Source organism: Leptodactylus fuscus, chromosome 1 (genome assembly GCF_031893055.1).
Source record: "Leptodactylus fuscus isolate aLepFus1 chromosome 1, aLepFus1.hap2, whole genome shotgun sequence".
NCBI classification, from domain to species: Eukaryota; Metazoa; Chordata; class Amphibia; order Anura; family Leptodactylidae; genus Leptodactylus; species Leptodactylus fuscus.
In genome coordinates this window covers 14003658-14021456 of record NC_134265.1, presented here as the reverse complement: position 1 = coordinate 14021456, position 17799 = coordinate 14003658, and the positions used below count along the sequence as shown (strand labels likewise).

General features: G+C 44.8%; 1 protein-coding gene across 1 annotated transcript in view; it reads left to right on the top strand.

The window, feature by feature from the left end:
* LOC142195595 (uncharacterized) overlaps positions 1-17799 on the top strand; it is a 704678-nt gene that overhangs the window by 449957 nt on the left and 236922 nt on the right. Inside the window, 1 exon segment of the mRNA XM_075265539.1 lies at positions 591-1069. Within this exon segment, the coding sequence (XP_075121640.1) occupies positions 591-1069 (479 nt within the window).

Below are 17799 nucleotides of genomic sequence, written 5' to 3'. Positions count from 1 at the left end.
GCACTTCTGAGCTCCTTGGGAAACCAGATTCTAAAAGCAAAAATACCTCCTTCCAAACCATTTATGTTAATTAAAGTTCCGCCTCTCCTACCAGCACACAGGGGCAGAAATACTCCACATTGTGCTGCTGGTGGGACGTAAGGGAAAAGTTATTCACATCTTCGGGGTATAATAAGACTAGTCTAGGATGTGGCCATGTTTACCCTTTAGACTAATGGCCAAAATATGGTGAACTAAGTAGAAAACTAATACAGAACATCAATTGTGACCTCTAATTACAGAGCCTGAACTTCTGGAGTCTATAAATGTATTCAACTACAGCGTGATATCTCCTGACATATCTTCTCTTATTATCTCCAGGAATTGTCTGATATTTACCTGTAATATTCTGTATTTATTACATTGTCTCATCTTCTCTCCATTAACGTTCCTACAATATGGAATCCTCTCAGTATCTTCTATATAAGAGAATATTCCTGATTGTCCCATCAAGGATGGAAAGTCCTGCAATCCTCTGATTCATCACAAACGTCTACAAAAAATAAAAGTCACAGAAAGAAACATCAAAGAACCCACGCAAACAGAAATACATTTTCATGTTCAGAATGTGGGAAATATTTTGTGAAGAAATCAAACCTTGATGAACATCAGAGAATTCACACAGGAGAGAAGCCATTTTCATGCTTAGAATGTGGGAAGTGTTTTACACAAAAAATAGGTCTGATGACACATGAAAGAACTCACACAAGAGAGAAGCCATATTCATGCTCAGAATGTGGCGAATGTTTTACTCACATATCAAATCTGGTTGTACATCAACGAATTCATACAGGGGAGAAGCCATATTCATGTTTAGACTGTGGAAATGTTTTTTTTTTCGTGAAGGCAGCGCTTGTTAGACATCAGAGAACTCACACAGGAGAGAAGCCATTTTCATTCTCAGAATGTTGGAAGTGTTTTACTCAAAAAATAAATCTGGTGATACATGAAAGAACTCACACAGGAGAGAAGCCATATTCATGCTCAGAATGTGGCAAATGTTTCACTCACAAATCAAATCTGGTTGTACATCAATAATTCATACAGGGGAGAAGCCATATTCATGTTCAGAATGTGGCAAGTGTTTTACAGAGAAATCAATACTTGCTAGTCATTGGAAAATTCACACCAGAGAGAAGCCATTGTCATACTCAGAATGTGGGGAGTGTTTTACACGAAAAATAAATCTGGTGACACATGAAAGAACTCACACAGGAGAGAAGCCATATTTATGTCCAGCATGTGGGAAATGTTTTATCTATAAATAAGAACCTATTGGACATCTAAGGGCTCGTTCACATCTGCGTTGTGAACTCCGTAGTTCAGGTTTCCGTTTCCTGCCTAAAACAGAGGCAGGATACGGAAACCTGCAGGAGTCTCTCTCACCCATTCATTTGAATGGGTGAGAGAGATATCCGGCCGTGAGCGGCGGTGAGCGTTTTAGGCTCTCCGCCGCGAAACCGGGTTTTATAATCCGGACACAGAGTCGGACATGCATTACTCTGTGTTCGGATAAAAAAAATCCGGTTTCTTCGGATTCTTCGGCCTTTCTCTCACTGGTTCACCTCTGTTGTGCCGTTCTCCTCATACTTATTAGTTAAAGAGGACCTTTCACCACTTTTGGGCACAGGCAGTTCTATATACTGCCAGAAAGCCGACAGTGCGCTGATTTCAGCGCACTGTCGGCTTTCCCGATCTGTGCCTGGTGTAAAGAGCTTACAGTCCCGGTACCGTAGTGCTCTATGGTCAGAAGGGTGTTTCTGACCATTAGCCAGAGACGTCCTTCCATTAGCCAGAGACGTCCTTCTGTCTCGCGGCGCCTATCGCGCTGTACTGTGGAGTGGGGAGGAACGCCCCCTCCCCCTCCTGATAATGCTCGTCTATGGACGAGCTGTGTGAGCAGAGGGAGGGGGCGTTCCTCCCCGCTCCACAGCACAGCGCGATAGGTGCCGCGAGGCAGAAGGACGTCTCTGGCTAATGGAAGGACGTCTCTGGCTAATGGTCAGAAACACCCTTCTGACCATAGAGCACTACGGTACCGGCACCGTAATCTCTTTACACCGGGCACAGATCGGGAAAGCCGACAGTGCGCTGAACTCAGCGCACTGTCGGCTTTCTGGCAGTATATAACACTGCATGTGCCCAAAAGTGGTGAAAGGTCCTCTTTAAATGTCCTGTATTACTAATTCCTTCTCATGTTATTACAATGCATTGTTGTTGCTGCCATCTGCTGGCCAGAATTTGCATGCTGCACGCCCTTGTTCTTGTTAATAAAGTTTTTCCTCTCTGGGTGTGATCTTCTGCCATTATATACTGTGTGCACATGCATGTATCTCATCCTCTGCCATTATATACTGTGTGCACATGCATGTATCTCATCCTCTGCCATTATATACTGTCTGCGCATGCATGTATCTCATCCTCTGCCATTATATACTGTCTGCGCATGCATGTATCTCATCCTCTGCCATTATATACTGTGTGCACATGCATGTATCTCATCCTCTGCCATTATATACTGTCTGCACATGCATGTATCTCATCCTCTGCCATTATATACTGTCTGCACATGCATGTATCTCATCCTCTGCCATTATATACTGTGTGCGCATGCATGTATCTCATCCTCTGCCATTATATACTGTGTGCACATGCATGTATCTCATCCTCTGCCATTATATACTGTCTGCACATGCATGTATCTCATCCTCTGCCATTATATACTGTCTGCACATGCATGTATCTCATCCTCTGCCATTATATACTGTGTGCACATGCATGTATCTCACCCCCTGCCATTATATACTGTGTGCACATGCATGTATCTCATCCTCTGCCATTATATACTGTCTGCGCATGCATGTATCTCATCCCCTGCCATTATATACTGTTTGCACATGCATGTATCTCATCCTCTGCCATTATATACTGTCTGCACATGCATGTATCTCATCCTCTGCCATTATATACTGTCTGCACATGCATGTATCTCATCCACCGCCATTATATACTGTGTGCTCATGCATGTATCTCATCCTCTGCCATTATATACTGTCTGCACATGCATGTATCTCATCCTCTGCCATTATATACTGTCTGCACATGCATGTATCTCATCCACCGCCATTATATACTGTGTGCGCATGCATGTATCTCATCCTCTGCCATTATATACTGTCTGCACATGCATGTATCTCATCCTCTGCCATTATATACTGTGTGCACATGCATGTATCTCATCCACCGCCATTATATACTGTGTGCGCATGCATGTATCTCATCCCCTGCCATTATATACTGTCTGCACATGCATGTATCTCATCCACCGCCATTATATACTGTGTGCACATGCATGTATCTCATCCTCTGCCATTATATACTGTCTGCACATGCATGTATCTCATCCTCTGCCATTATATACTGTCTGCGCATGCATGTATCTCATCCCCTGCCATTATATACTGTCTGCACATGCATGTATCTCATCCCCTGCCATTATATACTGTCTGCACATGCATGTATCTCATCCCCTGCCATTATATACTGTCTGCACATGCATGTATCTCATCCTCTGCCATTATATACTGTCTGCACATGCATGTATCTCATCCCCTGCCATTATATACTGTCTGCACATGCATGTATCTCATCCTCTGCCATTATATACTGTGTGCACATGCATGTATCTCATCCACCGCCATTATATACTGTCTGCACATGCATGTATCTCATCCTCTGCCATTATATACTGTCTGCGCATGCATGTATCTCATCCACCGCCATTATATACTGTTTGCACATGCATGTATCTCATCCCCTGCCATTATATACTGTCTGCGCATGCATGTATCTCATCCACCGCCATTATATACTGTTTGCACATGCATGTATCTCATCCTCTGCCATTATATACTGTGTGCGCATGCATGTATCTCATCCCCTGCCATTATATACTGTCTGCACATGCATGTATCTCATCCTCTGCCATTATATACTGTCTGCACATGCATGTATCTCATCCTCTGCCATTATATACTGTCTGCACATGCATGTATCTCATCCTCTGCCATTATATACTGTCTGCACATGCATGTATCTCATCCTCTGCCATTATATACTGTCTGCACATGCATGTATCTCATCCACCGCCATTATATACTGTGTGCACATGCATGTATCTCATCCCCTGCCATTATATACTGTCTGCACATGCATGTATCTCATCCTCTGCCATTATATACTGTCTGCACATGCATGTATCTCATCCTCTGCCATTATATACTGTGTGCACATGCATGTATCTCATCCACCGCCATTATATACTGTGTGCGCATGCATGTATCTCATCCCCTGCCATTATATACTGTCTGCACATGCATGTATCTCATCTTCTGACATATTATACTGTGTGTAGATGCGTATATGTGTATAGGGAGATATTTGACATTCAGTTGTCCAATTTCATGCTTTTTATTCTTTTTTTTCACAGATTTTTTTTTTTTTTTTTGCTGGCAATGACTTCAGAAAAATTAGACCAACCATGTGCATCGGGAAGCCATGTTCCTATAGATAACCCAGTAAATGAGAATGAGGCAAAGAATCTCTTTCAAAATATTGAATATTTCAATTCCATTCGATCAGCAAATTATGATAAAAGTGCAATCTTAGCTAAACTAAAGACTGCAGTAACATTGATTGAAGGCAACAAAGTAAGTGAAGAATCAGGTGAAGAAATCAACCAAATCTTGACCAAATGGCTGTCATCATGTGAGAAATTAGAGGAAAGTCATTTTCCAATGAAAGACAGTACCTCGAAGGAGCCTGCAAACAAAAATATTTTACGGCAGTTACGTTACAAATCTATCAAAAAACGAAAACCCGAGTGACCTTACTTTTGGGTTAACAAAACCAACTGCTGCCCAAAAAGAAAATATTCTGCTACTACTTCAAAATCCTGACCAAGATATCATGGAGGTTCATGCAGAAAATGATCATCATTTATATGCTGAAGAGTAATTTTGAAGTTGAATACTTGAATGTTTTAAACTGTTTTATGAAATAAAAATCTGACTTTTTAGCAATCTAGCATCTATAAACGTAAAAGCTCCACTACAAGCATTCCTACCTGTTAGACCTCTTAGGCTGGGATTGATTTTGGAGATGTTGAAGCCCCTCATTTTTTGCTGGCTGCTTCTTGTACAGGTCGTGTTTACTTAATTTTGTTTCTAGTGTCTAAATTGTGATTCCTCTTATTTGTTCCGAAGCATTTGTATGTTTTCTTGAAATAAAAATGGTCTTTTATCCAACTTGTAAGAATGATTAATATAATGAAATAACATTTTAAAGTTTATAATTCTTGATATACAGATCTTAGATCGTTGCTTACACTGTATAACCGACAGTGTTATACTTACCTATTTACTTTATCAATAAAACCCAAGTCTAGTTGAAGTGATGAAGTAAAACTGTTGGGACCCGGTGCAGTAGTTGCTGGGAAAGGAGAGGGGGTGTTTTGGTTGTCTGTCTGCCCCTTCCCTGAGCTTGAGGACTGGGTATTTTTTTCCCCCACTTGGAATTAAGCCTGGCTGAATATAGCGTATCTGCAGTGCTCCTATGCACCCCCTTCCCGCCAGAAGAGGAGCACTGCAGATACCCTATATTCAGTAGACCGGGAACTTTCAGACACGATACCTAATGTGTATGTATTTCACAGTAATTTTACACTTTGAGGGCAGGGTTCACACCAGCGCCCGATCTCAGTTATGCAGGTTTCCGTTTCCTGCCCGAGACGGAAACCGGCAGGCAGTTTTCAAACCCATTCATGGCTTTTGAAGTGTCCGCCGGTGAGCGTCTTCTGCTCTCCGCCGCAAAACTTTTTTTTCTTTTTTTAACCAGATACAAAGTCGAACATGCAGGACTTATGGTACTTCTGCTAGCAGTGCACAGATACACACGGGGTGCAGGCCAGAGATGTGATGGAGGGGGTGGGGGCGGTGTCTGGAGAGCAAGAGAGCGTAGGCTGCGTGCCGGGCCTGCTAGCTGAAGTATCATAAGTACTTGTGCAGTTTGAAATTCCAGCAGCCGCCCGCCCTGACTCGAGTATGAGCCGAGGCGGACTTTTTCAGCACAAAAACTGTGCTGAAAAACTCGGTTTATACTAGAGTATATACGGTATATTAAATTTCTACTTGCCTAGTGGGTCTAATGAATCATAAATAATAGCACCGAAAAAAAGGAAGGGGGTAAGTATGACACTCAACATAATAACCACGTACAATTATGAAAAATTTACAAAAAATATTTTTATTAGATCCTACAAAATTGATTAACATACATATATATATATATATATGCAAGGACATACACAACTGTACAGGATACTGTACCAAATACGGCGGAGTGCACAACAACTGATCCTATTCACACCAATGCCTCTCTATGATCTAGAAATCAAATAGTATAATGTAAAAGAACCAAGTTGTTAACCACATCAAAGAATTCCTAAAATACTCTTAACAATGCTGACAAGATGAAGGTAGCAACAAGTGCAAAAGTGAAATTGAAGTAGGTAACCAAATCAATCCTATCCAGACTGTGATACTAATGATGACCATAAGCTCATCGCTAGTAGTGGAACAAACCTTTATAAACATCAGATAAAATAAGTGTATAGTGGTCAACTTGTAGATGTATTAAGTAGCAAAATTATATATAAGCCCATCACTAAATAGTATATGGCGTAACCATGTTAGGCCTAAATAGTGGGGGCCAGGGAATAGGAGTGCACGACGCCAAACGCAGAGGATTAGATAAAAGGGAGGCAGTTTTGCAGGTGGATTTTGAGGAGGGATCCGCGTCAAAATCCGCCTGCACAAAAATCTGCGTGAATATACCCAAAAGTCCGAATTTTGCAAGAACCTTGGGACTTCATGGTTCTTTTTCCAGTGCTCTCCGAATGAAAATGTCCACTTCTCTTGCAAGTATAGTAATAACGTAGGCAATCTGAGGATCCAGGAACTTTAATGTGTTTTGCTCCAGTGGTTTGCACAAACGCTTGCTTAGCAGATTTTTGCTCCTTCTCTTTCCAGCAAAAAAAAAAAAAATTCTGTGAAAAAAAGAATAAAAAGCATGAAATTGGACAACTGAATGTCAAATATCTCCCTATACACATATACGCATCTGCACACAGTATAATATGTCAGAGGATGAGATACATGCATGTGCACACAGTATATAATGGCGGTGGATGAGATACATGCATGTGCACACAGTATATAATGGCAGAGGATGAGATACATGCATGTGCACACAGTATATAATGGCAGAGGATGAGATACATGCATGTGCAGACAGTATATAATGGCAGAGGATGAGATACATGCATGCGCAGACAGTATATAATGGCAGAGGATGAGATACATGCATGCGCAGACAGTATATAATGGCAGAGGATGAGATACATGCATGCGCAGACAGTATATAATGGCAGAGGATGAGATACATGCATGCGCAGACAGTATATAATGGCAGAGGATGAGATACATGCATGCGCAGACAGTATATAATGGCAGAGGATGAGATACATGCATGCGCAGACAGTATATAATGGCAGAGGATGAGATACATGCATGCGCAGACAGTATATAATGGCAGAGGATGAGATACATGCATGCGCAGACAGTATATAATGGCAGAGGATGAGATACATGCATGCGCACACAGTATATAATGGCAGAGGATGAGATACATGCATGTGCACACAGTATATAATGGCAGAGGATGAGATACATGCATGCACAGACAGTATATAATGGCAGAGGATGAGATACATGCATGCGCAGACAGTATATAATGGCAGAGGAAGAGATACATGCATGCGAACACAGTATATAATGGCAGAGGATGAGATACATGCATGTGCACACAGTATATAATGGCAGGGGATGAGATACATGCATGTGCACACAGTATATAATGGCAGGGGATGAGATACATGCATGTGCACACAGTATATAATGGCAGAGGATCACACTTACTTCTTACAACGCCAGGCCATAAGCCAAACTTCAAACTTTCCTTCGTACAAAAATGAAAGTGGGAAGGGTTGGAAGGGAGCCAATCACAGAGCACTGACACCAGCCAATCAGACAGAGCATTGCAGCCAGCCAATCAGAGAGCAGCCAGCAGCAGTGAGTAGAAGCCAATCCATGCCGTGATCATTCCTCTTTCTAACGCTTCGTCTGGTCCATGTCACTCCCTGCAGCCATTTTAGCGCTTCATAGCCGTGTGACAGGACTTGCTTATACTTGGGCTTGTGAAGACATCAGTTTTTGACCAGCAGTTAGCCTCAAGAAAGACACCAGCAGGACGGTATCAATACCACGACTACCAAGGCTATTGCAGTATCGTGTGATCGCTTGTTGCTGTTCTTGGGTCAAATAAACCCACGTTGGTTCATCATATCATCGTGTCTACGTTTGAATCCATCTATCCTGAGCTCCTGCCGGTCCGGTCTGCTCCACTGCTTGGATACGAAGGTAGGAGAGTCACACGGCCACTATTAGTTACACCTTCATTCGGGGACAGAACATCTGTAGAAGGACCAGGTCAGCCATCATTTGCTCTCCTAAGAGGTTCTAGCTTCACCCTGGGTCCTCAGAATCACCAATGTCAGCGTCCATATCGCTGCCAGAGGCCGTAACCTTTTTTACAATCGCTGTCCTGGAAGGATTTGTCAAACCGCGAGTCAAGACTCTTTCTCACGTGTCTTTTGCGCATCGCACATCTGCGCATATTCCAGTGCTGCCTCCTGGAGGTGATCAGTGACATTGTCACCGCCAACTTGTCATGCACTTTAATTGGGGCATTTTCCTCCCCTAAACTTTTCCTAAAATTAGTAAAAATTTCCTCTGCTGTGTTCTCCTGGTTACACGCTACATAATACATGTGATGAATCACATTCACACTACATACATGATCTAATAGAGAAGACAATGGCCTGTGGGATATTTGCAGCCAGTGATGTTTATTAGAGATGAGCGAACACTGTTCCGAACAGCACGCTCACAGCACGCTCCCATAGAAATGAATGGAAGCGGCCGACACGCGGGGGGTTAAGCGGCCGGCCGCCGGCAAAGTCTGCTTACCAGGGCCACACGGTGGCTCAGCGGTTAGCACTGCAGCCTTGCAGCGCTGGGTCCTGGTATTCAAATCCCACCAAGGGCAAAAAGCCATCTGCAAGGAGTTTGTATGTTCTCCCCGTGTTTTCATGGATTTCCATCCCATATTCCAAAAAAGACATACTGATAGGGAAACATGTACATTGTGAGCTCTATGTGGGGCTCACTATCTACATTTAAAAAAAAAAAAAAAAGTCTGCGTGCCAGGTGCTTCCATTCATTTCTATGGGAGCGTGCTGTTCAGATCGGCTGATCGAACAGTGTTCGCTCATCTCTAATGTTTATATCTTCCTTCAGGCAGCCGATCTCTGCCCTGTCATGTGGTCACATACGGACGTCACACACACACAGCCCTACTACATACACGTCACACACAGACGGCTCCACTACATACACGTCACACACAGACGGCTCCACTACATACACGTCACACACAGACGGCTCCGCTACATACACGTCACACACAGACGGCTCCGCTACATACACGTCACACACACACGGTTCTGCTACATACACGTCAAACACATACGGCTCTGCTACATACACGTCACACACAGACGGCTCCGCTACATACACGTCACACACAGACGGCTCCGCTACATACACGTCACACACACACGGTTCTGCTACATACACGTCAAACACATACGGCTCTGCTACATACACGTTACACACAGATGGCTCTGCTACAAACACATCAAACACAGTCTGCTCCGCTACATACAAGTTACACACATATGGCTCCGCTACATACATGTCACACACATACGGCTCTGCTACATACAGTCATGGCCAAAAGTTTTGAGAATGATACAAATATTAATTTTTACAAAGTCTACTGCTTCAGTTTTCCTAATGGCAATTTGCATATACTCCAGAATGTTATAAAGAGTGATCAGCTTAACAGCAATTACTTGCAAATTCAATATTTGCCTTTATCCCCCAAAACACATTTCAACATCATTGCAGCCCTGCTTTAAAAGGACCAGCTAACATCGTTTCAGTGATTGCTCCATTAACACAGGTGTGGGTGTTGATGAGGACAGGGCTGGAGATCAATCTGTCATGATTAAGTAAGAATGACACCACTGGACACTTTAAAAGGAGGCTGGTGCTTGGCATCATTGTTTCTCTTCTGTTAACCATAGTTATCTCTAAAGAAACACGTGCAGTCATCATTGCACTGCACAAAAATGGCCTAACAGGGAAGACTATCGCAGCTAGAAAGATTGCACCTCATGTCAACAATCTATCACATCATCAAGAACTTCAAGGAGAGAGGTTCCATTGTTGGCAAAAAGGCTCCAGGGCACCCAAGAAAGACCAGCAAGCGCCAGGACCGTCTCTTAAAAGTGTTTCAGCTGCGGGATCGGGCTACCAGCAGTGCAGAGCTTGCTCAGGAATGGCAGCAGGCAGGTGTGAATGCATCTGCATGCACTGTGAGGTGGAGACTCTTGGAGCAAGGCCTGGTCTCAAGGAGGGCAGCGAAGAAGCCACTTCTCTCCAGAAAAAACATCGGGGACAGACTGATATACTGCAAAAGGTACAGGGAGTGGACTGCTGAGGACTGGGGTAAAGTCATTTTCTCTGATGAATCCCCTTTTCGATTGTTTGGGACATCTGGAAAACAGCTTATTCGGAGAAGACGAGGTGAGTGCTACCACCAGTCTTGCCTCATGCCAACTGTAAAGCATCCTGAAACCATTCATGTGTGGGGTTGCTTCTCAGCCAAGGGAATCGGCTCTCTCACAGTCTTGCCTAAAAACACAGCCATGAATAAAGAATGGTACCAGAATGTCCTCCAACTTCTCCCAACCGTCCAAGAGCAGTTTGCCGATCAACAATGCCTTTTCCAGCATGATGGAGCACCTTGCCATAAAGCAAAGGTGATAACTAAATGGCTCAGGGAACAAAACATAGAGATTTTGGGTCCATGGCTTGGAAACTCCCCAGATCTTAATCCCATGGAGAACTTGTGGTCAATCATCTAGAGACGGGTGGACAAACAAAAACCTACAAATTCTGACAAAATGCAAGCATTGATTGTGCAAGACTGGACTGCTATCAGTCAGGATTTGGTCCAGAAGTTGATTGAGAGCATGCCAGGGAGAATTGCAGAGGTCCTGAAGAAGAAGGGCCAACACTGCAAATATTGACTTGCTGCATTAACTCATTCTAACTGTCAATATAAGATTTTGTTACTCATAATATGATTGCAATTATATTTCTGTATGTGATAAAAACATCTGACAAACACACATAAAAACCAGAGGGCAGCAGATCATGTGAAAATATAAGATTTGTGTCATTCTCAAAACTTTTGGCCATGACTGTACACGTCACACACAGACGGCTCCGCTACATACACGTCACACACAGACAGCTCCACTACATACACGTCACACACAGACGGCTCTGCTATATCCATCCATCCTTGCACACATCAGCACAACAGTCACTGGTAACAGACATCACTGACTCCTCCCACACATGACTGATCACATGACTATGACATCATCATAGGTCCTGTGGTCACACAGCTGCTGTACAGGTATGTGGTGTGTGCGGTTGATGTTTGGATGGAGATATTAGGGGGTGTCTCAGAGATTGGATCGACCGGAATATTCCAAATTGTTCTGTGTTTTTTAATGAATCTGAACAAATGTACATCTGTGAGATCTTCAGACCCACAGTATAACAGGTGGAGGCCCAGGGGAAGTGAAAAAAAAAACATTCATACCTTCCATCACCACTTTGGGCCTCCTCACAGCGTCCGACCCTCTCCTGGTGACACCTGGCGCTCTTGTGACTGAGTCAACGCCGAGGCCGCAGTAACATGGACACATTGAGTGTCATGAGTCAGTATGACTATTGTTTATTTTTTTTCTTTATTTATTTTCTCTGGGCCTCCACCTATTATACCCAGGCGTCTGAGGAGATCATACAGTATAATAATGTCACTATTACATTAGCATAACTTCAGCTGTGTTTGCCTAAGAGCGAGAAATTGGATAGATAGAAGTCCTAAGGCTCCGTTCACACGGAGTTAACGTGCACGCATTCAGACACGTATACACGTGTCAGAGTGTGAGCGCTCAAAACAGTTCCCATTCACTTCAATATACTTGTGAACGGAGCCTAAAAGTGTTCTACACTATGTATTATAGATATATAGTCCTAGGAGCCCTGACAGTGTCATACACTATGTATTATAGATTAGTAGTCCAGACAGTGTTATCCACTATAGTACAGAGTGTCCCTCAGTCACCCAGTCCCCTGTTGCTGCATCGGCAGTTGGATTCCGGTGACCCCACCTTTGGTGCGAGATATCACTGAGGGGGTGAGTCTGTGGCACCTGAAGACGCCGGACCGGTAAGTATTAAAGGGCAGGGGTAAGTATTCTTTCTTCCCCTCTTCCCCCCTGCTTTCTCTGTCTTCCCCGGGTCCCTTGGGTTATACTGGGTGTGGGGGAGTGGAGGTGTGTGTCCTAGCTCCCTGGGTCCCCTTTTTTCCTACCTTCCTTATGGGTCTAGCCAGGGAGGTTACACAGGCGGCTGCGGCTTCTAACAGATCACCATGTATCTTCTTCAGCGGTTTGGCTAGCTCATCAACATGGAATGTATGACTATTGTTTATTTTTTTTCTTTATTTATTTTCTCTGGGCCTCCACCTATTATACCCAGGAGTCTGAGGAGATCATACAGTATAATAATGTCACTATTACATTAGCATAACTTCAGCTGTGTTTGCCTAAGAGAGCGAGAAATTTCATTTCATTTCATGGTAGAGTTGGAAGGGACCTCAAGGGCCATCGGGTCCAACCCCCTGCGAGTGCAGGTTTTCCTAAATCATCCCAGCTATATGTTTATCCAGATTCCGCTTGAAGATTTCCATTGATGGAGCGCCCACCATTGTGCTAATGAGAAACTAGAACTAGAAATTAGATAGATAGAAGTCCTAAGGCTCCGTTCACATGGAGTTAACCTGCGCGCATTCAGACACGTATACACGTGTCAGAGTGTGAGCGCTCAAAACAGTTCCCATTCACTTCATTATACTTGTGAACGGAGCCTAAAAGTGTTCTACACTAAGTATTATAGATATATAGTCCTAGGAGCCCTGACAGTGTCATACACTATGTATTATAGATATATAGTCCTAGGAGTCCTGACAGTGTCATACACTATGTATTATAGATATATATAGTCCTAGGAGTCCTGACAGTGTCATACAATATGTATTATAGATATATATTGTCCTAGGAGTCCTGACAGCGTCATACACTATGTATTATAGATATATATAGTCCTAGGAGCCCTGACAGTGTCATACAATATGTATTATAGATATATAATCCTAGGAGTCCTGACAGTGTCATACACTATGTATTATAGATATATATAGTCCTAGGAGTCCTGACAGTGTCATACAATATGTATTATAGATATATAGTCCTAGGAGTCCTGACAGTGTCATACACTATGTATTATAGATAGTTTCTAGGAGTCCTGACGCTATGTTTTAGGCCAATTTAAGGTGTGGTTTGTACCAAACTTGTTTGACCCAAAACGAATCACTCTTTAACACCAGAGAGCCACAAAGCTGATAAGGAGGACCTTAGTTATAAGGAGAGATTAAATACATTTTCTCACATATTTAACTCCTTTAACGCTGGGTTCACACCTGCGTTCAGGGTCTCCGTACTATGGTTTTCGTCTTCTGCATGCCAGAAGACGGAAACCATAGACCGGGTCCGGCTGTGCGCGGCGGTGAGCGTTTTAGGCTCTCCGCCGCGAAACCGGATTTTTTTATCCGGACACAGAGTAGTGCATGTCCGACTCTGTGTCCGGATTATAAAACCCGGTTTCGCGGCGGAGAGCGCAAAACGCTCACTGCCGCGCACGGCCGGACAGCTTTCTCACCCATTCAAATGAATGGGTGAGAAAGTCTCCTGCAGGCTTCCGTCTCCTGCATCTGTTTTATGCAGGAAACGGAAACCTGCAATAAGGACCGAACAACGCAGATGTGAACGAGCCCTAAGGAGAGATATGATAAACCTGTATAAATATATAAATGGCCCATACAAGAAATACGGGGAAAAGTTCTACCATGTAAATTTCTGTCAAAACACAAAGGGATGCTCCATCTTGAGAAAATAAGGTCTAATATTCAAGGACGATAAGGCTTCTTCACTGTAAGGACTTTGAGTCTGTGGAATAGCCTACTCTAGGAGCTGGTTATATACTGTAAGGACTGTGGAATAGCCTACTCCAGGAGCTGGTTATATACTGTAAGGACTGTGGAATAGCCTACTCCAGGAGCTGGTTATATACTGTAAGGACTGTGGAATAGCCTACCCTAGGAGCTGGTTATATACTGTAAGGACTGTGGAATAGCCTACTCCAGGAGCTGGATATTTACTGTAAGGACTGTGGAATAGCCTACTCCAGGAGCTGGTTATATACTGTAAGGACTGTGGAATAGCCTACTCCAGGAGCTGGTTATTTACTCTAAGGACTGTGGAATAGCCTATCCCAGGAGCTGGTTATATACTGTAAGGACTGTGGAATAGCCTATCCCAGGATCTGGCCACAGCTGTAAGTGATGACAGCGTCAAAAACTGCTTCGATGCCCACATACAAGGTTCTGGTTTTCTCAGAATGAAAACAGCTAGTTCACATTTTTTGGAGGGTTTACATGTTAGTAGCTGTTGAAAAAGCAAGCCAATAGATTTCTATGTGGAGCACCAGAGGTCAGTTTGGAGATTAGTCCAGGGTAGACAGGCGAGGTTAAAATAAACAGCAGAGACGAGGTCTGATAACAAGGTGGGATCAGCAGTGAAACTGCAAAGAACACTACTGGACTAGGAGCATTTGTATATTATCCAGCTGAGTGTGAGGGCACCTTATGTATCCAAAGGCTGGGACAGTTTAGTTGGTCCCGTAAGAACAGGAAAAGGTCGGTGCATGTGCCCCAATGGGATGCTGTGTCAGCCTGGAGGACATCATGTGCACAGCAGGAAAAAGGTATTAAAGTGGGGACTTTAAGTAAGCCAGCGGCCATGATCCCTATAAGAAGCAGGTTGACAGCGGCTATGAGCTGCCAACATGACAACTGGTAACTCACCTTTTATTCTCAGGCTCATGGCTTATATCTCTGTTAATCAACTTTATTATTTGTGCTGTTTTAAAAATCTGTGTTTCTCGCCTATTTCACTGGGGGACACAGCACCTTGGGTATAGACCTGGTCACTAGGAGGCGGACACTAGGAAACGAAGGCCGTTGGCTCCGCCCACACAGACTATACCCTCTCACTGGTAGCACACTCAGGCAGGTTTTTTCCTAGTGTCGTAGGAGGCTGTCACGACTTGAGTCAGGTCTTTCTGTCTTGCATCGTTTTTATTTTTCATTTCTCTTTCAGGGGCAGGGGGTTGTCAGTGTATATGCTACACTAGTCATACCCCATTGCGGGCGCAAGCGCTATAGTACAGAGCGCCGCTCAGTCACCCAGTCCCCTGTTGCTGCATCGGCAGTTGGATTCCGGTGACTCCACCTTTGGTGCGAGATATCACTGAGGGGGTGAGACTGTGGCACCTGAAGACGCCGGACCGGTAAGTATTAAAGGGCAGGGGTAAGTATTCTTTCTTCCCTTCTTCCCCCCTGCTTTCTCTGTCTTCCCCGGGTCCCTTGGGTCATACTGGGTGTGGGGGAGTGGAGGTGTGTGTCCTAGCTCCCTGGGTCCCCTTTTTTCCTACCTTCCTTATGGGTCTAGCCAGGGAGGTTACACAGGCGGCCGCGGCTTCTAACAGATCACCATGTATCTTCTTCAGCGGTATGACTGGCTCATCAACATGGAAAAGTCTTGTCTGGTGCCATCTCAGCGCATGGAGTTTCTGGGGATGAGTTATACCCGTCAAGGCAGGGTGCTGCTTCCGGAATCCAAAATTCAGAGGCTTCGGTCCAGTGTGTCACGTCTACAGAGGAGATCTCCATGTACTATCCGGTTCTGAATGCAAGTCCTGGGTCTGATGGTCTCTTCTTTCAAAGCTGTCCCCTTTGCCCAGTTCTACTCGAGGCCTCTTCAGCTGGTGATTTTGGCACATTGGGACCGATGCCAGTTCAGTCTGGACCGCCAAATCCTTCTATCCCCTCAGGTCCGTCTCGGGTTTCGTCGGTGGCTCTCCTCCCCAGGGTTTGTCCTGGGGAGGTCGTTTCTTCCCATCCACTGGCAGGTTGTCACCACCGATGCCAGCCTCTCTGGCTTGAGAGCGGTGTTCGGGGCCCGGACCGTTCAGGGCCGGTGGTCTCCATAGGAAACCTCGCTCCGGATCAATCTGTTGGAATTAAGGGCCATCTGGTTATATACTGTAAGGACTGTGGAATAGCCTACTCCAGGATCTATTATATACTGTAAGGACTGTGGAATAGCCTACTCCTGTTTCTGGGTATATACTGTAAGGACTGTGGAATAGCCTACCCCAGGAGCTAGCCACAGCTGTAAGTGATGACAGTGTTAAAAACTGCTTAGATGCCCACATACAGGGCTCTGGATTTCACAGCAGGAAATCTTCTCTGTGCCATTGGACCCCCCCCCCTCCTCCGGGGCAGGCCGGTCCGGGTTCAGTCGGACAATTCCACAGCCATGGCTTATCTAAACCATCAAGGCGGAACCAGGAGCCGGGCAGCTTTTCTGGAAGTCTCCCAATCTCTGAGGTGGGCAGAGCTTCAAGTTCCTGCTCTCTCAGCAGTCCACATTCCAGGAGTGGACAATTGGGACACAGACTTCCTCAGCAGGAGATTTCTTGCCAGCTATGCACCAGGTGGGGCTGTCTGGAGGTCGATCTCTTCGCCTCGCAGCTGAACCACAAGGTTCCCCTGTACGTATCCAGATCCAGGGATCCCCAGGCGATCGCGGCCGACGCTTGTGAGTCCCTGGTTGGGGTTTCAGTTCCTGTATCTGTTTCCCCCACTTCCTTTTCTCCCTCGGGCTCTCAAGAAGGTCGAGGGAGTCTCTGCAATCCTGGTGGCTCCAGATTGGCCTCAACGAGCGTGGTACGCAGACCTCATGGCTCTGGTAGCAGACGCTCCCTGGCCTCTTTCTCTACAAAGGGATCTGCTTTCTCAAGGGCCTCTATTCCACCCTTCCTTACGTCAGCTGCATTTAACGGCGTGGCTGTTGAAACCGAGGTTCTGAGGCACTGGGGTTTTTCTGAGCCTTTTATTCAAACTATGCTCAGGGCCAGGAAGCCTCAATCAGCGAAAATATACTATCGCACCTGGAAGTCTTATGTCCGTTGGTGTGAAGCAGAAGATAGGCTTCCTTGATGACAGACCAAATCCCTAAGGGTAGGGATCCGCCTTTACGGGTGACAGCTCACTCTACCAGGGCTGTTGGTGCTTCCTGGGCTGTCAGGCATCAGGCTTCCGTTTCCCAGGTCTGCAAAGCTGCCACCTGGGCTTCAGTTCACAACTTTACTACATTTTATCAGATTCACTCTGTGTCTTCTGCCGATGCCAGTTTAGGTCGAGAGGTTCTGCAGGCAGCGGTGCGCTGATTGTTCGCAAGGTTGTCTGTTCGCTC